The 25,781-nt window shown below is 46.1% G+C and overlaps 2 protein-coding genes across 2 annotated transcripts; one reads left to right on the plus strand and one right to left on the minus strand.

The window, feature by feature from the left end:
* The first annotated feature begins 12,082 nt into the window (after nt 1–12,082).
* On the plus strand, nt 12,083–12,820 carry LOC142473665 (histone H1.11R-like). The gene has a single exon (XM_075580756.1). It carries the CDS (start codon nt 12,141–12,143, stop codon nt 12,795–12,797), a length of 657 nt encoding a protein of 218 aa, XP_075436871.1. The 5' UTR covers nt 12,083–12,140; the 3' UTR covers nt 12,798–12,820.
* A 166-nt stretch (nt 12,821–12,986) lies between these two features.
* Nucleotides 12,987–13,977, minus strand: LOC142473666 (histone H3). The gene has a single exon (XM_075580757.1). It carries the CDS (start codon nt 13,952–13,954, stop codon nt 13,544–13,546), a length of 411 nt encoding a protein of 136 aa, XP_075436872.1. The 5' UTR covers nt 13,955–13,977; the 3' UTR covers nt 12,987–13,543.
* Between the last annotated feature and the right edge of the window lie 11,804 nt (nt 13,978–25,781).

Below are 25,781 nucleotides of genomic sequence, written 5' to 3' on the forward strand. Positions count from 1 at the left end.
TGACAGGATTGACTGGCCTTACCTACAAAAAATGCTTGGGGCATTTGGCTTTGGGGACAAGGTGAGTGGCGCTTTAATGGCGTAATACTCTGGCCCTGCTGCTAGGGTCATACACCAGGGATTCCCATCAAACACATTTCAAATTAAAAGTGGTACACGTCAGGGGTGCCCATTATCTCCCCTTTTATTCGCCCTGTGTATGGAACCACTAGCAGCGCAGATCTGCAACCACCCGGATATCTCAGGGATTAATATAGACTTGAAATCCCACAAGGTTGCTCTGTATGCTGATGACATCTTATTGATGGTCTCCAAACCCCTTACCTCTCTGCCAAACCTATTTGACCTGTTGGAAAAATTTAATAGGATATCTGGCTTTAAAATTAATCAAACCAAATCAGAGTCCTTGAATATCAGCCTCCAAAAGGAAACAGAAAAACTACTGAGTCTGAACTTCAATTTCAAATGGCAACCAAAACACATTAAATACCTAGGAGTTCATATCAGTAAAACCTATAAAGGCCTCTACGAAGCAAATTATCCCAAACTGATTTGAACGCTAAAAGAGGATCTGAGAAAGTGGATGCCATATAGGATCTCCTGGATTGGTAGGATACATAGCGTAAAGATGAATCTCGTCCCCCGTATCCTATACCTCTTTCAGACTCTGCCAGTGCCACTGAGACTGAAGGAAATACTCTCACTCCAGTCTGAAATCTCCAATTTTCTATGGGGAGGAAAAAAGCCGAGAGTAAACAAGACAATTATGAGAAAGACAATTCGGACAGGGGGACTAGCGGTACCTTGCCTGGTATCTTATTACAAAGCGGCGCAATTGTGTCAACTCACACAATGGCAGATCAAACCAGCATTGAAAATATGGGTGGATCTGGAGACATCGGTTTGCTCCCCATTGGAGTTAGACAATCTGCTGTGGTTACCTAAAACAGCCATAAATTTTGGGCTGACCGGCCGCTTTCCTCGATGATCAACTCATTGTCGATTTGGGAGGCCTCTAAATTTAAATATGCCCTAACGTCCAAACACTCGCTGATTTCCCCGCTTTGGGGTAACCCCGACTTTGCACCAGGACTGTCAGAACACACCTAAGAAATCTGGAAACAAAATAGATATAATCGGCTTAGAGATCTGGAGGGGATACCAAATAAAATTAAATCATTTGAACAAATTAGATCTGAGAAAAACATCCCACATTCCGAATGTTTCCGATACCTCCAGCTCAGGGTGTACTTTAACAAGAACACGCCATACCCGCCATTAACTACATTTGAAAAGCTCTGTCTGACAGAAACAGACACGCGGGGACTTACATCGCAGATTTATGGAGAAATAGTAGGTTCTGGGAATACACAACAGGAGCAAAAACTAGCATACAGAATTAAGTGGGAGACGGATCTGGGAGAAGCCCTGGAGGAAGACGACTGGTCGGCCATTTTGGAGGCAGCAGCCAAAAGCTCTATTTGCACGACTTTGAAGGAAACGCATATAAAGCATTGATGAGATGGTACCTCACCCCACTGAAATGATCAAGGTTTGTGCCAGGATACTCCCCGCTGTGTCCGAAACAGTGTGGAGAATCGGCCGACCTGTGGCACATGCTGTGGTCTTGCCCCCGTATCTCACCCATTTGGGAAGAAATTAGAAATTGGATCCAGAGGATTTTTGACCTCACAATTCCCCCGGACCCGTGGCTGTTCCTCCTGAATAGACCATGGCCGGGTCTCTCTAAAACTGGTAATAAATTAGTTGAACATTTCTCAACGGCAACGCAGTGCGAGATCGCAGCTATGTGGAAACAACCCGAAATCCCAAATATCCCCAAGATTCAAAATCGAATGTGGTACATATGCCAGATGGAGAAATTAACGAGTTTGGTTAATGACACTGGTGATAAATATCTAAAAGTCTGGTCGCCCTGGTTGGAACAGACAGATATCCCGGGGGTAGAGGTCACCACAATTTGGCAATAATAGTTCAAAATGCGTTTTCACTTGAAGGACGGGAGCATTGCAGTAGGCAACTCGGGCACACCCAGGGAAGCAATAGGACATAAGAGACCTAAGAGCTAAGTCGACAAGAGCTGAGGGATGATGCAAATCGTGATCTGAATACTATTTTTTATTCTAAAAACTGGAGAGGACCGCGCCCGCGGGGTCATCACCCCCCCCCCAATCTCCCCCACCCTATCCTAACTTTTATTTTATTTCCCCCATAGCGCAGCACCCTAATTGTACCACATAATGCAAAACCGGAGTTATGTTAAGGTTCAGACTGCATAGATACTCAGGAGAGTCCTTTGGTATCGCACTGGAATGTTATGTTTGAGAGATTCACTTGATGTGTACTGTGATACTGTATGTACTGAAAACTCTTTCAATAAACTCAAAGTTGAAGAAAAAAAAAATACAGGGGCGCAAGGAAATATCCTTTTTCATAACAAAAAAAATCTAGCTCCAGCTGGAGATGAAGAATTGCGGATGAAACCCTTCCTCAAATTATCCTGGATATACTCGGTCATGGCCTTGGTCTCAGGTATGGATAGGGGGTAAGAACGGCTCTTGGGTAAGGTAGCACCGGGAAGAAGCTCAATAGGACAGTCAAAGTCTCTATGGGGAGGTAACACTTCAGAACGGACCTTATCAAAAAAGTCCGCCAGGTCCCAGTAGACCGTTGGAAGGGAAGTTTTATACTCTGCTGGTAATTCCACTCCGGCTAATGTCCGTTTGGGGGGAAGACAGGTCTTAAGGCACTGGGGGCTCCATCGTATGGGCTCCTTACCAACCCAATCTAATTGTGGGTTATGAAGTTGCAGCCAGGGGAGACCTAGAATTACATCTACCGATGGAGTATGGATCATGTCCAAGATAATCTTCTCTTGGTGACCGTCCTCCGTGGGAAGGGATAGAGAACAAGTATCCAGATAAATAAAGGCTGGTTGGAGTGGACGCCGTCTATGACCTCCAGACCAACTGGAACAGCCTTAGATCGAAAGGGAATCCCATTCCTATAGACAAAACTCTGATCAATAAAGTTCCCCTGAGACCCAGAATCTATAAATGCAGAGGCGGGGATCAGGGAGTTATTCCAGGCCAGAGAAATAGGCAGCATTATACGATTGGGAAGTACTTTAGAAGAAGAAAGAGGGGAAGAGATTATACCCAACGAGACCCTCTCATACCTTATTGGGTCCTGGCGTTTCCCGGTCGCAGAGGACAGCTTACCAGCAGATGACCGGGATGACGGCAGTAATGGCACAGTCCACCATCTCGTCGGCGCTGTCTCTCAGACGCGGATAGACGATGACCTCCGAGCTGCATAGGTTCGGGCTCATACATGGGTTAGGGGACGTGATGGACGAGACTGCGGCTGGAAGATCGTGAGGAGTTGATACGAGGAAGAGCGCGTTCAAGACTCCTCTCTCGTAGCCGCTGGTCCACGTGGATGCAGACCGCAATGAGATCCTCCAATCTGGTGGGTCTCTCCATAGTGGCCAGCTGGTCCTTGATGGCATCCGACAGACCCTGCCAATAGGCTGCTGATAGTGAGCCATCATTCCAGGAGGTCACCGCCGCGATAGTCCGGAAGTCCAAAGCATACTCGGCGACAGGACGAGTACCCTGGGGAATATGGAAGAGAGAAGAATCTGCCGTAATTTGACGACCAGGCGTATCGAATACTTGCCTGAATTCTCGAAGAAAGCGAGAATAGTCATGCGTCATGGTAGGCTCCCGCTCCCAGATGGGGGATGCCCAGGCTAGGGCTTTTCCATTCAAGAGAGAGATAATATAGGCCACCTTTGAACGAGCAGTGGGGAAGCACAAAGGTTATAATTCAAATTGCAACTCGCACTGATTAAGAAACCCTCTGCACTTGTGGGGATCCCCTGCATAGCGGTTGGGAGCCGGGAGATGAGGATCCACAGCCACGGGAAGAACCGGGGAGGGAAACGCCACAGTTGCCATGGCAGAGGAGCCTGGGGAAGGCTGCAATGAGGAGAGTCTAGAGAGCTCCTGTGTCATGGAGGCAAGCTGCGCCTCTAGCTGGAGAAGTCGATGCATGGGGCTTGGTTGCTCAACCTCTTCGGGGTCCATGTCTGTGGGGCTGAGCATAATGTTACACTGAGCTCACCACGGACAATGAGGGACCCCGAAACTGAGGTGAGATGGGTAACAAACTGCACCCACAGCTACGGGGACACACCTGGAAAGTGGAAAATAGGCGTCTGGAACCGTCTGGGAGTATTAGATAAAGTAAGATACTCGCCAGACGAGAAGGGAGGTTCCAGAAGATAGGTTGTACCGAGAGCCTGGGATCCAGAGCCGGGAGGTAGGTCAGAATCCGCAAACCGAGGTGAAGGGGTCGGGGAGTCCAGGAGGTCAGGATACAAATCAAGGGTAGAAGACGAGCGGATCCACTGCCAGGTCGGTTCGGTACGCAAGAGATCACTAAGGAGACAAAGAGACAGGAACTGAGGCAGGCACGACAGTGGTTAACACAGGTCAAACAAAGCTATGCTCAGCCAAAGAATGAATGGCTGAGCAAGGTATAAGTAGGAGGAAGGACCAATAGGGAGAGGGGGAGTAACGAGGGAGCGGTCCCAGGAAAGATAGGGATTGGTAGGGAGAAACTCACCACAGCTGTGCTAGATGTGCAGCTTGTGAGCGGTGAACGCACATCAGGCATGTGCGCCGCGCGGGAGAGGCGTGCGCGGCCTCAGCTGGGGGCGGGCACTCCCCCTGAGGGAGGACATAAAAGTCCTCTGCCGTGCGCGCGTATGCGCGAGATCAGAAGCCGCCGCGGGAAGCGGAGGAGAAGGGAGATCCCGCCCGCAGTGGCGAGAAGGCAGAGCTGGAGCGGGGGTGAGAAAAGTCACGGGGGGAGCCCCTTTAGAGAGAGGTGTTCCCCCGGACCTTACAATAAATAAAGAAGAAACAACAACATAAACTATAAGCAATGGTGTATCTCTTAATATGGGGAACCAAGGGGGCCGGGTACCAAAGGGGAAGTCCAGAGGGGACCTGGACTATATGTGTTATTTGTATTACCGTATTTCCTCTTGTGTAAGCTGCCAGTGATTGTAAGACACACCATAGATTTGACACTTACAATCAAGGAACATTACTTCTCACTTACCAGGTTTCAGGAGAGGTCCCAGGTCAGCGGACGATGAAGCGGGTGGCCTTGACAGGACAGGTCCCACATCTGCAGAGGATTGAAGTAAAGACTGTCAGCAGTAGGTGAAGACCATCACGGCATGATAAAATGTTTGTGTTGATGTGTAGTTACCACATCCCTATCCCCACTTTATACAGTTTTCCACTTCCAGACATCAGTGATTAGCTCTTTTCTGGAAGGGTTACACAAAGAAAAATTCCTATACATTGGGCACAATAAGCCTGGCAGAGGTGGCCATTGCACACGGTATTGGGGTAGTCAGCCGTGCTTTGCTTCCACTCCCACTGGGAAGCTGCAAGCTTCAGATCTGTATCACCCTGCTCCACTAAGCCTTCTCCCATTGCTACTGCCATGGCGTTGGGCAGAGCCTGGCTCTCTCAATCTCCCTTTGGAGGGTTATATACTACAAATGCCGCCGATCCACTCCCAGCCTCTCACTGGAAATGCTCACCTAGTCCCGGTGGCATTCTCCTGGGAGCTCTCACACTGTCCCCTGGCCATGCCTTCTGGCCGGCAGGTTTGCCGGGCACGGTCAAACGCTGATGCCTCCTGGGATGCCTTCAACCCACAGAACATTTGCACTAGACAGGCTCTGGTGTGAGCAACCCCTTAATGCCCCATAAGCAGGATATCCTTAGCTCCCTATAAACTCTGTTTCCTACCCACCCAGTGACACAATAGCTGGCCCCTCTCTGCCCATAGCTGGCCCAGTACAAAAAACACATATGTTTTGGGGGACTGAACAGACAGACTCAGCCAACTGAGGTCTCATGCCCTCCATATTGGGGGACCACTCACTGAGCTCTGGCCGTTCACCCTCCGTCACACTGTCAGAGGATTTGAAAAAGGAGGGGGGGGGGTTGGTATTCAAGTAATTAGGGACACAGGTTTTGCTTGGTTGGGCTTTGTCTGGTCTTACCTGCCTTGTCTCTTCACAGATCATGACACTCTTTGGCACCAAAAGCTGGGGAACAAGAAACACTGTGTCTGGCAGCAGCGCCAAAGGCACCTCCGCCAGGGTAACTACCCAACATTTGCACCCTGTGAAAGCAGTAAAATAGCATCCTCTGGCAGCTCCACCCGCATCCCCGTTCCTGGGATTGGATGCTCTGGACTAACCATATCAGGTTGCTCAAGAGGTGCTGTAGTGTTGGGGTCCCCCAGTCCAAACGCCTGCCGATTACCTGGGACCCCTGGACGCAAAACTGTTCTTCTATGGACTGCATAGTCCTCCAGCCTGATGGCTGCACACAGCCGTAGGGATCGCTGACTGGGTCCTCCGATGGAACCGCACGACTGCTTGTGGTTCCTTTGCTGGGGATAGCCTCTCATAGTCGGTAAGCCCTGTTGTTTGGGGACTTTGCCCCAGATTGGGGATACTTGATTGGGATGTGTTGGGGTACTCATCCGCAGATGGTTTAACTGGTCTCCCCGGGAGCACTGGCCCTCATGGGCATCCTCTTCCGTCTTTGCTACAGCATCTTCGGCACCCGGCTGACCCACATGGCTTGGTGACTTGCAGAGAGTCAACAATTTGGGGTGCTCTCCTAACCGGCATAGTAGCAGGGGTCAGTACCCACTTTTCTTGCTGTGTACTCGGGGGCACACCGTCGTCCGTCATCTTGGCGGCCAGAAGTCAAAGCACCTGTGTGGCACATTCCTAAGCCAGCAAGGTTGCTCTCATGGAGACAGATTCACCGGCAATGTCTCGGTCAATCTCTCGTTCAGCCCCTCTGGCTCATGGCTGACACAACCTCGGCTAGTGTCTCATGTAGAGTCAGCTTCTGGAAGTACTTGGCTTGCCAGCACTAGGGTTGCCAAGTGTCTTGTCCAAAAATACTGGACACAATGTTGAAAAATGTGGTGTGTGGGGAGGTATGTTATTTATAAATTATCAGACCCCAGGGAGGTACTGGGGCCTCATTTTGGGGTCTGGGATAGGGCAGGAGAAGGTCTGACAAGGTCTCTCAGTATTTAGGTTAACTGTAGGTGATGGTCTGCCATTGCGCCTTGACCCAACATGGCAAACAGAGCCTCACAATTATACACCATAGTAGGAATGGCAACTGGGGAAAGCCCTGGAGGGTTGAGGTCCGCCTCTGAGATAGTCTTCAGGGTCTCGGTATCCGGGTGCTTAGCCCCACAAATAGTGGCCACAACCACTACCACATCAGCGTCCCGCCTGCTACACTGAGCTTCCCTGCCTTGCTTCTCCAAGGACATCAGGCAGGATCCGGCTCTCCAGAACTCCCAGCGATGGGCTACAGAAAGTGAATGCCGCCGTCCCACTGAACAGCCTTGTGCTGAAAGGGCTTACCTAGCCCCGGTGGTGGTCTAAGGGGAGCCTTCGCACTGTCACCTGGCTTGCCGACTTGCTGGCAGACATCCCAGGCACGGCCGAATGCCGATAACTCCAGTGATGACTTTAGGACAAATAGAACATATATTTTTGATAAAGTGCCTTTCTGGCTGCAGTTTTAAATGTACAGGCAGGATGAGGCTTTTTCTACTTGCCTTTGCAATGCAACCAGTAACCACATGTTTTACACCGATGAGCTGTTGGCACTTCCTTCTGCAAACTTCAGAGACTCCCTGTTAGGGCAATGCCTATGGATCTAGGGAAGTGTTGCAGATGAAAGCCCCAGAGCCACAAAGTGTGAATTAGCCGGGATGCTCGCTGACCAGGAGATCCTGTTAGTCATCTGGGCTAGTTCACACCTTGGGTCCAACTCCTAGCCTGGGAGAAGCCAGGTAAAAAGGGGAGCACTCATATGGTAAGCAGCCCAGGTGTCAGAGTTGCACAGGCGCTGTATCAACTGGAAATCCCTGTAGTGCCCACTCTGCAAACTGGGGGCAAGATGGAGATTGGTGGGATGGAGGTTCCCACGAAGGGAATTGGGCGGGTATGTTATAGATATGCTAGCCGACCCTATATACATGCTCCCTAAGCTATCCCCATTGTCTTTCGTCTCTCTTTTACAATGTGAACAAATTTCCACTTTGCTTCTACAAGCGGATAAGAGCAGCAGCAACGATTCCCTAACGCAACAAGTTAATTACATCAGAACCAAGGACATAACTCTTCTTCAGGATTCCGTTAGTGCTGGGGGTTATCTAACGAACCCCAATGGACCAGAAAGAACTTTGCAATATTCACAGACTTATCGGGCTGGCAATTTACGCCCCTTGCAAAGGGACAGCATTTTAAAAGACAATATTCTGGTGCTTTGTTTTACTTCTGGAAATTCTATCCCATTCTCTTCCTCAGTAAGTGTTTTGTCAAGTATATTCTAAGGTTGTCGTGTGTCTGTCTATTAAGGAAATAAATGTCAGTTTATTTTGCTCAACTTGTGTGCTCAATCTATTTCCCTAAAATATAAAATTGTTGATACGTTCCGTCCATCGTGACAGTGGCCACACAGCCTCAGTTGGAAAAGCGTTTCCTTTCCCTTACTCCAGTGCTGGCGGTCAAAAGACTTAAGGTAGCTGACCCTCCCCAGGCCACCAAACCAGGGGGGAAGAAGTCAAAAACCCAGGGTGTTGAAGTAGAGCCGATGGAGGTTGCCCACGAGGGCCAGTGCTCCTTGTGTAACTGGCTGGGCCACCTGCGTGTTAACTGCCCAAACTACCCCTATCCAGTGTAACAGGGTATGTCCCATAATACCTCTCTTTCCCACATAGTGTATCTATTATGTAAGTCCCTATTATGTTCAGAGCACTAACAGGTTAATCTATGAGCCAGTGACCCCCCAGTGAAGGAAGTAAGGTGGTGACTCATGGCCTGTGTAAGCCTATCCAAGATGGGTACAATCCATGAGCCCGCCCCTTGCAGAGACTTCCAAGTGGGAGTATCTGTAACCCGTAGCTCACTACAAACGAGGCGTGACCGTGGGGCTGAGATAGGGATTTGTATAGAACGCCAACCACAACCACGAGGGCACATCTAGAGTATAGGACAGTCGTACAGGCCGGATCAGGGTAACAGAAGACAGGGTAAGTGAGGTACTTGTTAATCTTGGAGTATAGAGCAGCGGATTGTTGGGGTACGTAGCCAGGGTCAGGGTGGTAGAGCGTAGAGTAGTCGTGGAGCCAAGCAAGGGTCAGTGCAGGAGAGAGTGGCGTTGCCGTGGTTCCAAATCCAGGGTCAGTGCAGGAGAGCATCACAGAGTAGTCGTTGCCAAAGCCAAGGTCAGTGCAGGAGAGCATCACAGAGTAGTATCCATGCAGGGTCAGGCAGCAGGGTTCAGGCAGACAGGAACTAGGTGATGAGTGCAGCGTCACACAAACAGAGGTTATGCTCGGCAATGACTGGGAGCTCTGAGAGCATATTTATAGGACCTCCCACCAATGGGAGGCAACCAGGAAGCAGACGTGCGGACAGGATAGGCTGCTGGATCATGCAGGTGTGTCCTATTACACAGCCAATAGCTACCGCGTCAGAATTTGTGCATGCCCCCCGCAAAACCCGTAGGTGACCTGGTCACGCGCTGTCATTGTGCGCCAGGACACCCGCACCGCCATGAGGGCGGAAACCAGAGGCGAGACCCATGGAGATAGAGGAGGGGCGCAACTGCGTCGCATAATAGTGATATCAGGACAGGGCCGGGTACCAGAGGCAGGACCCGCTGAGGTAGAGGCGGAGTGAGGGGCGTAACCGCGCTGCATAGGGGTGATGCCAGGACGGGGGCGGGTCAGAGGGGCGGAGACCGCAGACCACAGGGAAGACCGTGTACCATGCATGCGCGCTGCGCATCAAGACAGGAGGAGCAAGAACGCGCTCCATGCCCAGAGACCGAAGGGGACTGCACAGAACCCGCGCACCGTGCGTAAGTTCCACCCCAGTTTGCCACTCTTGAGTGTTATGGTAGTCCAATGGGCAAGTGAGGGTTAAAGGGGCAGGAGCAGCAGAACAGCGAATCCTCACAGTATCACATTTAGTCAGTCTTGTGCTGGGAGGAGAAGAAAGCACAAGGGCTGTCATTGTTCCCCATCGGGGGAAAGCATGCCCACCCCAGGCTCAGGCCTGGGGACCATTAAGGCTCATGGTGAAAAAAAATGGTGAGCAGGAAAGGGCTAGAAATAAGGTCCGGGGTCCGGCTTTCACTGGGCTAGAGCCAATTGTTTCCCGCAGACCTGGTGGCGCCTTGCCAGCGGGATATTTGGGGCTGACCGGGGGGACCTATTGCAGGGTTGGTCTTGAGCCCTTAAGCTGATCCCCTTCCCCCATTTGTGCAGCAGGGCGAGCGCTCATCCTGTGTTTGGCGGCAACGTCACAATACATGTTGTGATTGGTCAAGGGCCCCTGCTCCATGTTAAGGATATCCAGCAGGGGCTATGTAAGGAGTGAGGCCGGTGTAGGGAACCAGACAACCTATGGAGGCGATCGGAGACGCGCTGGCAGGCTTTTAAAAAGTGCTTTGTGTTAAAGAGCATACACAAGCACTGATCTCAGCTGAGAAGCGCCAGAGAAGCCCGGTCAGCGGAGCAAGTGGGAGTTTTACGGAGACACAGCTGAGAGAAGCCAGGCTTTACCTTATTATGTGAGGCTGGCTACCCCAACCGTCACATGTATGTTGTGTGTTTTCTGGCTTGCCAGAATAAACTTTTGTTTATTCAACTAGTGTGTCATTCGGAGAAGGAGTGGCTCAGTGAGTAAACACTGAGTAAAACACACTGGCAGTGAGAGTGAGTTTGAAGCCTGGTTCAACTCCTAGTGTCAACTACTTGTGACCTTGGGCAAGTCATTTTATCTCCCTGTGTCTCTGGCTCCAACAAAATAGATTGTAAGCTCCACGGGGCAGGGACTGTGTCTGCAAAATGTCCCTGTAAAGTGCTACATAAAACTAGCAGCGCTATACAAGAACGTACTATTATTTTTATTATTATTATTATTTTCTGGTGATAGTGATCCTGATGTAAAGATGTTAAAAGTTCTGGTCTCTGGTGACAATGGTCACAAAACATGTCAGTTCCTATACATAGTGCTAATAGTGACATTACATAGTTATGTAACACACAGGGTGATTAATAACCTAATCTTCCATTAATATCACATATACATTTTTTTGTAATCCACAAATAAACATATTTTTAACACTTCCCAATTGTATTATAAAGCTTAAACAAAATAGTTGTTTGATTATTACATTATTAAAATATATTTACTGTCATTCACATGATGTGTATGTTACTATGATTGTTTTTAGAAAACATAATTTACATACATATCATTATAAACTATTCATTTGCAGAACAGATGGAATACAAAACTTTTCGAATCTCCCATTTAATAACCAATATTCATAACTGACAATGGAATAATACAGAGCTTAGTACCGGGGAAATGGAACAACATGACATAGCAATGTACACTGCACAGGAATTATTGTGCTACTTGTACATATATAGTGAATCCCCAGACCATGTTTATATTTTTATATGCACATTATTTTAAACTGATACTGTAGAATAATATGTCCTTAGTGTCACTGTATGAGGATGGAGGTTGCACATTTAGTCTGAGCAAAGTAAAAGTGACAGAAATAGACAGATATGAATGAAATCTGGCAAATCCCAGGCTACAGAGCCGAACTTTCACCCATTATTCCTAATTGTGTTTGTACTTTCCCAGCAGAAAAATGATACAGCAGTGAAGAGAATATAATTCCATATAAATTGCATGCAAGAAGGGGGGATGTGAGTAATAATTAGGGGATAAAATGCCCTTTTCTTGCAGCCTCAGAAACACAAAGTCAGAGCAGTGTTTGTGATCCGGGAGGATGAGAGTCAGGGGCGGGCCTTAGTGATTATACCCAATGAGAGAGAAGCTCACTCCGATAACTAACCAATCACAGAGCAGCAGGCTCTCTATATAAGTCCCGGCAGGTCCCCGCCCCCAGTATAACTTTCTGTCAGTGTGTTGGGGGATTTTACCTGCAGCTGCAATGGCCGAGACCGCTCCTGCTCCTCCTCCTCCAGCTGAAAGCGCCGCCAAGAAGAAGCAGCCGAAGAAAGCGGCCGGAGCCTCGAAAAGCCGCCCAGCAAAGTCCGGTCCCAGCGTGTCCGATCTGATAGTGAGAGCTGTGTCCGCCTCTAAGGAGCGCAGCGGGGTCTCCCTGTCCGCTCTGAAGAAGGCTCTGGCTGCAGGAGGCTACGATGTGGAGAAGAATAACAGCCGCCTGAAGCTGGCTCTCAAGGGCTTGGTGAGCAAGGAAACCCTGATCCAGCTGAAAGGGAGCGGAGCCTCCGGATCGTTCAAGCTGAATAAGAAGCAGCTGGAGAGCAAGGAGAAGGCGGCCAAGAAAAAGGATGTGGGGAAACCCAAGAAGCCAGTGGCAAAGAAACCCGCCAAGTCCCCCAAGAAACCCAAAAAGGCTCCGGCAGGATTGAAGAAAAGCCCCAAAAAGGTCAAGAAACCGGCGGCCGCCAAGAAGCCAGCAAAAAGCCCGAAGAAGTCTAAAGCTGCCAAGCCCAGGAAGGCTGTGAAGAGCCCGGCGGCTAAAAAGGCTGCGAAGCCAAAAGCTGCTAAGAGTCCAGCTAAGGCCAAGGCAGCCAAACCCAAAGCAGCAAAGCCCAAGAGGGCGGCAGCTCCTAAGAAGTGAGACCGAGAACTTCAGCCTCTTACAAACACAAAGGCTCTTTTAAGAGCCACCACAACCCCACATAGAGCTGTGCACATAATGTGTAACTGGGAATGTTTCTCCAACTTATCCCATGCAGGGGTTTGTGTTACACTGCCAGAGCATAAGTGTATATGCATTGATACTGCGAGCACTGTAAGGTGCATGTGTAAGTTTGTAGTCCCTAACCTATTGCACGAATAAATGTTTCTCAGACAAACTGACATATTAGGTGATATAGTTTTGTTTGTGTCTACATAAACAATGTTCACATACACGGTTTATAGAAAATAAAAATTAAAATAGTGTAGTTGACATCAGAAAAACTTATTTATCACCATGTTATAAAATAAATGTGTTTACATCACATTGAAAGCATGAAGCACACGCTATTCCCTAACACTTCAGTATAATCACCAGTGGCACATGGGAGGGGGGACATTTACAGGTTTGTCTTTACGTGCAGCCATATACAGCATGAAATGGTGACTATGCATGCAAGTCTATATATCACATGACAAAGAATACACAAATATTGAAGGTGCGTTTATCTATATTGTCACACATCAAGTACATATGTTGGTACAAGGATAACACACTTCTTTAATTCTCTATATTGAGATCAGTATCCGTGTGTTAATATTGATCAGGCAATTTCTTTGAAAATGTGGTGGCTCTTAAAAGAGCCTTTGTTTTTCGGGTGTAAACGAAGTCAGGGTGCAGCCGGCCTAAGCTCTCTCCCCTCTGATCCTGCGGGCCAGCTGGATGTCCTTAGGCATGATGGTGACCCTCTTGGCGTGGATAGCGCACAGGTTGGTGTCCTCGAAGAGCCCCACCAGATAAGCCTCGCTGGCCTCCTGCAGAGCCATGACAGCCGAGCTCTGGAAGCGCAGGTCAGTCTTGAAGTCCTGGGCGATCTCCCGGACCAGGCGCTGGAAGGGCAGCTTGCGGATGAGCAGCTCGGTGGACTTCTGGTAGCGGCGGATCTCCCTGAGAGCCACAGTACCGGGCCGGTAGCGGTGAGGCTTCTTCACTCCGCCGGTGGCCGGTGCGCTCTTTCTGGCAGCCTTGGTCGCTAGCTGCTTACGGGGAGCCTTCCCTCCGGTGGATTTCCGGGCGGTCTGCTTGGTCCGGGCCATCCTGTGCTGCTGTGTCAGTGCGCGTCTCCGGTCAGGAACTAATAAAGAAAAAAAACGCTGCAGCTGCGTATTTATGGACTGCAGATCGCTGTGATTGGCTGCTTTGGTCCCGCCCTTCGCTCTGATTGGTTCTGTGAAAGCCGTTGCGATGTTCAAAAATCCCGCCTCAGACCGATATCGTCCTAATAAAGTTATTATATATTTAGTGCTTGTAAGTGGGACAATTAAAAAGATTTAATGTGATAACATTAGTGTTTGCACAGATACAGCACAGAGCTCTCTGACATGGAACATGTACTTATACCAAGTATTCAAATGATCTTTAATCGGTGAAATGTAATATGAGGGGTTTTCTTTCCCAGATCATTGCTTCAATGGGACTTTCTTGGTTCCTCTTCTTCTAATGTTCACATTGTGTTATTATTATAAACCCGAACACAGAGACACAAAGAGGCGGAACCGCGCGGCTCGTTTCCTTAATGCCTGCAGTTCCCAGAGCACCACACGGTGGCAGTGCTGCGCTATTAATGGGGCTTCCCTCAATGTCTTCTCGCTGTCACTGCTCTGTGTGATCTGATCAGCTCCTAACCCGGCTCTTTGGCTTCCCTCTAATGCTCCAGTCACAGTAGTTTGCTTTTAATTAAAATACCAAGTCTGTATATGTGTATACACAATGTGTTATAGTTTAAGCACAAATTAAATATTCCATAATGAATTATGTATTTTCTAAATACAGATGAACATCTGATGTTAGAGTAATATAACTAGACTGAACAGGGGCCTGTATTTAAAGATATCTATTAAACGTATCCTCATTCCTTATTTATTGAACTATATTACTGAATATGAAATATTAAAATTACCAATGTAAATAAACACTATCTAATACATTTAAACATAATCTGAACTATATCAAGACTTGTTTTTTTATGTTTCAGATACAATATTAGCATTTAAGCTGACTATTTAATTATGCATTAATTGTTGCTGTGTTTTTGCATCTATTTTCCAATGCTTGTCAAACTATTTCACCATTTAGGCAGATCTGGATAAGGATATATTTCCATTGTTTCAATATGTTTTTTTTTATTATTAATTAATGTATCTTCTCATACTGTTCATTCTTTTTTAAACTATAGATTTCTTATTTATCCTGAATAAGTCAGTTAGTTAATTGTAACTACAAATTGAAGAGATAGTTTCCCCAAAGCTGCACTCAATATCCCATTCTTAATAAGCCTTCACTTTTAATACTTGTTACACTATTACTATGAACAAACATTACACATGAACCTACCAATCTTTACTTTAAGTGGTGAAGAGAAAAACAGTTGTTTTTTTCCAATAGTTCACCTCCTCTAATTAATATATTATCTATAACGTATCCAATGCTGTTTTTGTTCTTTTATTATTTATAGATAAAATGCATTACATATGTATTGGAATCAATACATTAAATACTCTAATTTCTTGGAGACCATAATTTTGACCCACAGAAATAAGTAAAATAAAATTAATACATTGTTTGTGACAAACTCAGTGAATTAAATCTAACAAATAATAATAATAATAATACTATTATTATTATTATTATTATTATTATTATTATTATTATTATTATTATTATTATTATTATTATGTGCCTAAACCAACATGGTGATTACTTTTACCTAAACAGGTGCTCAAGCGACCAAGTTAATAACACTAGTGTGATCATTTTCTATGCAAATAACTACTTAGTGCTCAAATGTGTCACAATCTCCACTAACCAATCCTACTAAGTAACTATCTCCTATACAATTGCTATCATTAGCTACTCTTACAAACTAGTGTAACATTGATATATGTTGCAACCAATCTACAATAATAATCTCAGGGGGAAGGTATCTCTCTAAATTGAAAACATTCAGTGTTTGATTCAATGTATCAATCTGCATACCTTTCTACTCTCTGTAGAGGAAAAATTGTATGTCGTATATTGTCTGTAACCTGGCATATCACCATTATCTTGTGTTATACCATGTTTCCACTGCAGCTATGGATTCTGGGAAATAAACACACATATAAGCATACAGTGTCACCTTTAACTTAATATCCATATTAACATGATCTCCTATAAGCATAGTTCTGCCTTATTATACAGAATTTTTTTGCACAGCTTGCTATATATCGTATAACTTCCATCATGTTTAAAATATAGTTTATATTTCTAAAACATATGTTAGTATGTCTTTGAATATCTGTAATCTAAACAGCTGTTAGATTGTTTTGTGAAATGTAAATGAAGGGAGAGAATGAAAAGCCTGAAAAGCTCCAGCCTCATTGTATTGTATGGGGGCTATGCACTAAGCTCAATGGGTTTGCGTTCTAATGTTAAAAAAAATGCATGTCCGTTAAAAAGTGAGGCCGGGGGACTCGCCCCCGGAAGCCAGGGTGAATGGCAGCTTAGGGAATTAGCTCCCTTCACACTGGCAAGAATCATATAGCAAAGTGACAATAAAAATCACCATAAAAACCTCCAGAAGGCTGATAAATTTGGCGGAATACCTGGGGATGCCAGCCAAGGCTAATTCAAAGCAAAAAGACCCCTCGGTCAAGACATATTTCAACAAAGCCACACCGTCAGCAGCAGGAGGCTCTGTATCACCCACACCGACTATGCAGTCAGAGTCCGACAGCGAGACACTAACCCCACTAGCAGATGACCAGGAACTGGTCAGGAGAAAGGATCTCCGTGAATTCTGCGGGGAAATTAAGACCTTTTTCCGCAAAGAACTCTGGAACCTGCGGAGAGATTTGGACGCGGTGGGTGAAAGGACCGGGACCCTTGAGAAAAAAATGGATACCAACACGAGGGCCATAGTACAAACTAATAAAACGGTATCCCAATTGGCAGAAAAGGTCAGAGAGATAGCAGACAAACAAGAGGACTCTGAAAACCGAGAACGCAGGAACAATGTCCGCATCAGGGGAATCCCAGAAACTATTACAGATCACGAGGACTTTGTTCAAAAATAGCTGGAGCATTTGCTCCCAGATAAATCGGAGCAGGATTTACACTTGGACCGCTGCCACCGAGCGCTCCGTTCAAGGCCGCAAGCGGGAGACCCCCCTCGGGACATAATAGTGTGGTCCCACTAATTCCGCATAAAAGATGCTGTCTGCCAGATGGCGAGAGAGGCGAGATCCCTGGAGTTTGAGGGCTTCAGGCTTCAGGTCTTTCAAGACCTGTCGCCAGCTACCCTAGCCAGACGCAGGAGCCTAGGCCCTATAACAAAAGTGCTGCAAGAAAAGGGGACCCGCTACAGGTGGTTGTTCCCATTTGCCCTGCTCGTGGTGAAAAATGGAGTCGCAAACACACTGCGGAAGGTGGAAGATGGCGACGCATTTTTAAAGAAATTGGGGCTACTACCAAGCCCAGGTCCCTCCCAACCTCCTCACCTTAATCCAGAGCCTGATCCAGCGCTGGAGACGACCTGGCAGAAGGTGGGGACTCCGGAGGCTGCAGATCAGTGAAGAGCCGAGTTTCCCAGCCGCAGCCGTGTCCAATTAAACATTTAAAGGAAAAGTGCCCAATTCCCCCCCCCCCCCCCTTGGAATACATGGCCGCCGGGTTCCCTTGCCTGTGTCTTTTTTTTTCTCTCTTCGTCTCCCCCTGGTGGTCGTCTTCGCACATTGCAGGCTACAGTGGAGGTAAGCGACCAGCCTCTGCAGCATCTGGCGGGACGCCAAGAAAAGAGCGCGAAGAAGGTGGAGACGGCGTCGCAGATGAGAAGAAGGCTCCGTGTCACCATATTGCCCTGGCCCATGTGACTTCCGCCTGCCCCGACGGCTGCTGGGAAAGCGGAACTTCCGGCTGGACGCACGCGACGCCATTTACTCTCCTCCATGGCGGCAACTGGAGGACTGCACACCCCACAGCGGAGCGGCGTCCCGTATGGATGCGACGGAGGAGGGTAGCGGGGGGGAGGGAAGCATCCGGGGACTGGTGGTGGGGGGGGGGAGGTGGGAGGGACTGGATCGGAGACCTGATTCCCGTCACCCCCGAGGGATCCTACGGGCGGCAGCCAGGCAGGCTGCAGACGGAGGGCAGAGGGAAGACGCACGGGGGGCCCATCAACCTTCAATATCATGTCCCGTCCCGGGGAAGGCCCTGGGGGAGGAGCAGGAGAGGAGGGAGGGGGGAGGACTCTATATTGGACACCCCGCGGAAGAAGGGACCTAAGGGGTTACTTAAAGAGACACGGCTGTACCAGAAATACCCCATTTGTTTGCCGTCTAGTTTAAGAGACAGCCTAATGTTATTCTATGTTCATTATCTTTATCCCTGCAGCAGATGGTGTGGCTGGGAGCCCGGAGACGCCCGTGGGGATGTGTGCCTCGGGTACCCCTCTGCTTGAGGGTTATGTGGAACCTGACCCAGCCCTGTCCCTGCCAAAGGGTACAGGCGAAGCAGAGATTGGCGTATGCAGCACTGCAGGAGGAGGTGAGGCAGTGAGGGCGGCCGATCGACGGGGGTCTCCGGTCGTCCAGCCACGGCTGTTCAACTAAAGCTAAGTCAGGTTTAGTTGAAACTACTTAGAACTGTTTAGAGGTTTTACACTTTTACACTTACACTATGTCACTTCTTACACTTTGTTGACCTTCCGGTGTGAACTACCCTAGTAGTTCGTCGGCGCCTCAAAAAAGGTACCTCATGGAGCTAGCCCATGAGGACCGCTCTCCCCTACAGAGGACAGATCTATATAGGCCTGGTAGCACAACCCAGTGGTGCCAGGCAACTGTCCAGTCCGTAGGGCCGCAGAGCCGGTACTGGCTCACCCCAGACAAGGCTCTTCCCACTTTGTTTATTTTTCCTGCGCGCTCCCACGCTCCCCCCTACCCTCCCCCTCCAGGCCACCTTGCCATATCGATGCGCAGAACACACATAATAAAATATCACCCACACCTACTCCATTCGAGGTCCTACAGGCCCATTCCGGGACCACCCAGGTCATGCAGATCATGAGGTATCAACAATGTTACACACCAGGAAAATGCATACACATAATACGATTTAAATGGCGTTAAATATCATCTCTAACCATGTCAATGGCTTTAACAGCCCCATATAAAGGAAAGTCGCATTCATAGATTACAAAAGGATAAAAGCAGACGTGCTCCTCTTGCAGGAAACCCACTTCAGTACTAGCAGCTCCCCTAAATATTTAGATAACCATTATAAGCAATTCTACTTAGCGTCTGCCACAGAGAAAAAGAGAGGAGTGGGGATCCTCTTTCATAATAGTGTACCCTTTACAATGCAGACACTCAGGAGGGATAAGGCAGGCAGATTCTTGATTGTTGTGGGAATTATCCACGAACAACCGATCACCCTAGCAACGCTGTATGCTCCTGGTGAGCAAAGTCATGACTTTTTCAGAGACTTCTTCCAAAATTTGGCCCAGATAGCCAAAGGCCACATTATCCTGGCTGGTGACTTTAATCTCGCGATGAACCCAAACCTAGATAGGTCGGGCACACCCAGATATGGGCAGCGAAAAGCAGTAGAAGCACTAAAGAAGGGACTTAAGAAAAATCAGCTGACTGATATCTGGAGGGAGTTATATCCCACAGAGAGAAATTACACCTTCTATTCCCATCCCCATGACGCATATAGCAGAATCGACTATTTCTTCATCTCTAGTAGACTGGTCCCCTTGGTCTCCTCTACGAGGATCCATGATATTTCGTGGGCTGACCATGCACCTATAGAGCTACGGTGCACTCATATTCGTTCTGATAGGCCTGGTGCTTACTGGAAACTTAATGAATCGCTGGTAAAAATCCCAGATGTTTGCAGAGCAGTAGGCAAGGAAATTAACCAATTCTTTAAGATTAATCATGGTTCAGTAAAATCATACTTTACCCTCTGGGAAGCCCATAAGGGGCACATTAATTGGTATAGCAGTGTGCAGAAAACGCGAGAGAAACACCAAATTGGTGACGCTCCAAAATAAACTACATGCCCTCACAACAAGGCACAAAAAACGACCTGACCCGCAGATATAAATGGAAATAAAGAACACCAAAATTGAACTAAACCTTCTGCTGACCTCGCAGGCAGACAAATCATTGAGTTGGTCAAAGAGGAAATACTATGAAAAGGCAAACAGTCCAGATACTATGCTAGCGGGCAAATTACAAACCAAACACTCAAATTATAACATACAGGCGATTCGCTTAAAAACTGGAGCCTCTACATCAAATCCGAAAAACATAGTGGAAGAATTCAAATCTTTCTACGAAAATGTATATAATGGAGAGAAAGTGGCACATAATATCAAAACCACAAGGGCCGCAGAAGATTTTCTGACGAGCGCCAAACTGATGGGGCTAGATGAGGTGGACAGGGGGGTGATGGAAGCGGAGTTCACAATGGACGAACTTACACAGGTCATAACTGACCTCAAGCCATCTAAGGCCCCAGGCCCTGATGGCTACACAGGGCTGTATTATAAGAAGTTCATTAAGAACCTAGCCCCATGGCTGCTCCGAAAGTTTATTGCCATGTTGGCAGGAGCCCCGTTCCCGGAGCAGATGCTCCAAGCGTCTATCTCAGTGATTTATAAAGATGGAAAGGATCCGCAAGATTGCAAAAGTTATAGCCCAATCTCCCCCATTAATACTGATATTAAAATATACGCCAAACTAATAGCCAATAGATTGAGTCACATCCTGCCCTGACTTATACATCCAGATCAAGTCGGCTTTATTAAAGGTAGACAAGCTGCGGACAACACCCGACGAATCATTGATCTGCTAGAGATAGCCAATAATAAGAAAATACCAGCTATGATGTTGAGTCTGGATGCAGAAAAAGCTTTTGACAGGATTGACTGGCCTTATTTACGAAAGACGCTTGGGGCGTTTGGCTTTGGGGACAAGGTGAGTGGCGCTATAATGGCGTTGTACTCTGGCCCCGCTGCTAGGGTCATACACCAGGGATTCCCATCAAATACATTTCAAATTAAAAGCGGTACACGACAGGGGTGCCCATTATCTCCCCTTGTATTTGCCCTGTGTATGGAACCACTAGCAGCGCAGATCCGCAACAACCCGGATATCTCAGGGATCAATATAGACTCGAAATCCCACAAGGTTGCCCTGTATGCTGATGACATCTTATTGATGGTCTGCAGACCCCTTACCTCTCTGCCGAACCTATTTGACCTGTTGGATAAATTTAATAGGATATCTGGATTTAAAATTAACCAAACCAAATCAGAGGCCTTGAATATCAGCCTCCCAAAAGCAACAGAAAAACTACTGAGTCTGAACTTCAATTTCATTTGGCAACCAAAACATATTAAGTATCTAGGAGTTCATATCACTAAAGAATATAAGGGCATCTATGAAGCAAATTATCCCAAACTGATTCAAACCCTAAAAGATGATCTGAGAAAGTGGATGCCATATAAGATCTCCTGGATTGGTAGGATACATAGTGTAAAGATGAATCTCCTCCCCCGTATCCTATACCTTTTTCAGACTCTACCAGTGCCACTGAGACTGAAGGAAATACTCTCACTTCAGTCTGAAATCTCCAATTTTGTATGGGGAGGAAAAAATCGAGAGTAAACAAGACAATTATGAGAAAGACAATTCGGACAGGGGGACTAGCGGTACCTTGCCTGGTATCTTATTACAAAGTGGCGCAATTGTGTCAACTCACACAATGGCCCAGCATTGAAAAGATGGGTAGATCTGGAGACATCAGTCTGCTCCCAATTGGAGTTAGACAATATATTATGGTTACCTAAAACAGCCGTTAAATGGACTGACCGGCCGCTTTCCTCGATGATCAACTCATTGGCGATTTGGGGGGCCGCTAAATTTAAATATGCCCTAACATCCAAATACTCGCTGATATCCCCGTTATGGGGTAACCCCAACTTTGCACCAGGATTACCAGAACACACCTCAGAAATTTGGAAACAAAATAGATATAATCGACTGAGAGATCTGGAGGGGATACCAAATAAAATTAAATCATTTGAACAAATTAGATCTGAGAAAAACATCCCACATTCCGAATTTTTCCGGTACCTCCAGCTCAGGGCGTACTTTAACAAGAACACGCCATACCCACCATTAACTACATTCGAAAAGCTCTGTCTGACTGAAACAGACACACGGGGACTCATATCGCAGATTTATGGAGAAATAGTGGGTTCTGGGAACACACGAAAAAGCAAAAACTGGCATATAGAATTAAGTGGGAGACTGATCTGGGTGAAGTCCTGGAAGAGGAGGACTGGACGGCCATATTTGAGGCGGCAGCCAAAAGCTCTATCTGCACGACTTTAAAGGAAAACGCATATAAAGTAATGATGAGATGGTACCTCACCCCACTGAAATTATCAAGGTTTGTGCCAGGATACTCCCCGCTGTGTCCAAAACAGTGTGGAGCATCGGCCGACCTGTTACACATGCTGTGGTCTTGCCCCCGTATCTCACCCATTTGGGAAGAAATTAGAAATTGGATCCAGAAGATTTTTGATCTCACAATTCCCCCAGACCCGTGGCTGTTCCTCCTGAATAGACCATGGCCGGGACTCTCTAAAACTGGTAATAAATTGGTTGCACATTTCGCAACGTCAACGCGGTGCGAGATCGCAGCTATGTGGAAACAACCCGAAACCCCAAATATCCCCAGGATTAGAAATCAAATGTGGTACATATGCCAGATGGAGAAATTAACGAGTTTGGTTAATGACACTGGTGATAAATATCTAAAAGTCTGGTCGCCTTGGTTGGAACAGACCGATATCCCGGGGATTGAGGTCACCACAATCTGGCAATAATAGTTCAAAATGCGTTTCCATTTGAAGGACGGGAACATTGCAGCAGGCATCCCAGGCACACACAGGGAAGCAATAAGACATAAAAGACCAAAGAGATACGCCAACGAGAGCTGAGGGATGATGTAAATCATGATCTGAGTACCAATTTTTAGCCTAAAAGCCGGAGAGGACCGCACTCGCGGGACCACCACCCCCTCCCCCCCTCCCCTCCCCCCCACCCTAGCCTCACTTTTATTTTATTTCTCCCATAGCGCAGCACCTTAATTGTATCACACAATGCAAAACCGGAGTTATGTTACGATCCAGACTGAATAGGTACTCGCGGGAGTACTTTGGTATCGCACAGGAGTGTTATGTTTGAGAGACTCATTTGATGTGTACTGTGATACTGTATGTATTGAAAACTCTTTCAATAAACTCAAAGTTGAAAAAAAAAAAAAGTGAGGCCGGGGACGCGATTCACTAAGGCCTTGAGCCCATTTTTTAACGTATGTGCTCAAAACACCCACAGCGTACGTGTTGCTTTTTCCCCCCTGCTAGCATTCTTAAACTTCCCATACACTAGCTGATAGAAAAAAAAGCTGCATGTAACATTTGCATGGTGATTTGCCATCTCCATGCAAGGCTGTTACAGGCGATTGTACACTAATTAAAATCATTTTAATAATAGTGTACATGAGCAGTGGGTCTCCGGAGCTGAACCGCATTGGTTTCAGGTCCGAGGACCCCCTACTTCAGGAGATACAGGCCCCGTTATGGGGTGCCGGTATCCCCTGCAGCATTTAAATGTCCCGGTCACGTGACGCGGAAGCTTGAAACTGCAGGGGATACCGGCACCCCATAAAGGTGCCTGTATCTCGGGAAGCAGAGGGTCACCGGACATAAAACCAATGCGGGTCAGCTCCGGAGACCACCTGCACATCTACACTATGAAACACATGTATTTTAAAAAAAAGATTTAACAAACATCAATACACGACTCTCCGCCCAAACCCATACAGTACAGTAATGTGCAAAATAACTATTATCCAGATATGGGTAATAGATTATTTGCCCATTATTAAACACTGCATTAGCATACCTAAATAAAGTAAATAAAAACAGTAGCCAACTAAGCCAATGAATACAAGCAATAAACAACACGAACAATGAATTAATTAAACCATTAACCAATTAAACCAATTAATTCCTAAACCAAATCAAAATGAATAGTAATGCAAACCAATCAAACCAATGAATTACTACAACATTAATGAATGTAAACATTAAAAGACAAAGAAATAAATTCAAATAATATCTGAAATAACCATGCAATGCATTAGCTAATATAACACAACATTAACTACAAACGAACACCAATCGCAAACATTTTATTAGCATTAAGCAGGAAACAAACAAACAATCACATCCACATAAGAAATTGAAATTAAAACAACCAACAGCAATACCAAGCCACAAATGCCCCCCAAATACTGTCATAGTAATGTATTCATCTGAACCTTAAAGTGGTACAGATTAATATATTATCAGTTAATGTGCCTCCCCCAAAAATAAAAAAAACACATCCAATGAAGAAACCTGTAATAATAGACATTTACAAATATTCAATATAGTACTTACCATTAGAAGCGGTGGCCCTCCGACTCCATCGCCATGAAGATCCGGATCAGGAACCCAAATCTTATTTTTTCTTTCTTTAATCACCTTCTTCTATATTCTTCTGTCACCATTTCTTGATCTTCTTTATCTTCTATCTTCATCTGTCAGTCCAAAAAACCCCATGGTGAATCCCAACCGTTGTTGTCTCGTCGTCTTCTTCGGCTCAAATGAGGCGTCACGGTCTTAAATACGGCATGTAATGTCACATTTAGCCTCAAAATGGTTAACAGTCACCTGATTGGCTGTTAAAACCATGTTCCGACTATAATTTTTTTTTTTTTTACATGACGTCACTTAAAGGGAATGATGCCAGCCAATCAGATTGGCGTTTGTAGTTAACATGTTCGTTTGTAGTTAATGTTGTATTTTGTTAGCTAATGCATTTAATTGTTATTTCAGATAGTGTTTGAATGTATTTCTTTGTCTTTTAATGTTTACGTTCATTAATGTTGTAGTAATTAGAACAGAACTCCTAGACACAGCATTAGAAAAAGCAAATGGTCTGAATAGAAATGACCTATTAGTACCCAAAAATAAAGATATTCCTCCAAAAAGAAATTGACACAGCATTTTTAACCTCTTTTAATAGAGAGTCAAATAATATTAAGAAAATAATACAAAAACACTGGCATGTTTTATTAAATGACCCAATTTTAAAGGAAGAGATTCCAGAACGTCCGAGAGTAATTTTTAAAAAAGCAAAAAATTTAAAAGGTATAATAGCTCCAAGTAATATTAAAAAATTAGAGACGAACAGAAATGGATGGCTCCAGAAATTGGAAGGGTTCCATGGCTGTGGTTCTTGCAAAGCCTGTGAATTCAAACAGCAAGACAAAAAGGGATTTAGGTGCAATAACAAAAATGAGAATTACAAAATAAAACAGTACATGAACTGTAACTCTAAATACATAATCTACCTCCTGGAATGCCCATGCGGGCTCCAATACGTTGGCAAAACATCAAGAGCTATTAAGACACGGATTTTGGAGCACCTAAGTAATATAAGGCGCAGTGTGCAGTCACATAATGTTTCTAAACATTTTTCCTTTTTTCATAACTCCAATACGAAAGGGTTAAAATTCACCGCGATAGAACATGTGACACAACATTGGAGAGGACGGGACATAAATTTAGATTTAAGTAAAAGAGAAATGTACTGGGTGCATAAACTTAACACTTTGACACTACATGGTCTTAATGTTGATTTTGAGATTGCACCCTTCCTCTATTCACTTTAATTGCACTTTCCGGTGTCATCCTTTTTTAAGTCATGTCAGTCTTATTATTTGCATTTTATTTTTTTATTTTTTCACTTTTAATAT

This window comes from Ascaphus truei (genome assembly GCF_040206685.1).
Source record: "Ascaphus truei isolate aAscTru1 chromosome 12 unlocalized genomic scaffold, aAscTru1.hap1 SUPER_12_unloc_4, whole genome shotgun sequence".
Lineage (NCBI taxonomy): Eukaryota > Metazoa > Chordata > Amphibia > Anura > Ascaphidae > Ascaphus > Ascaphus truei.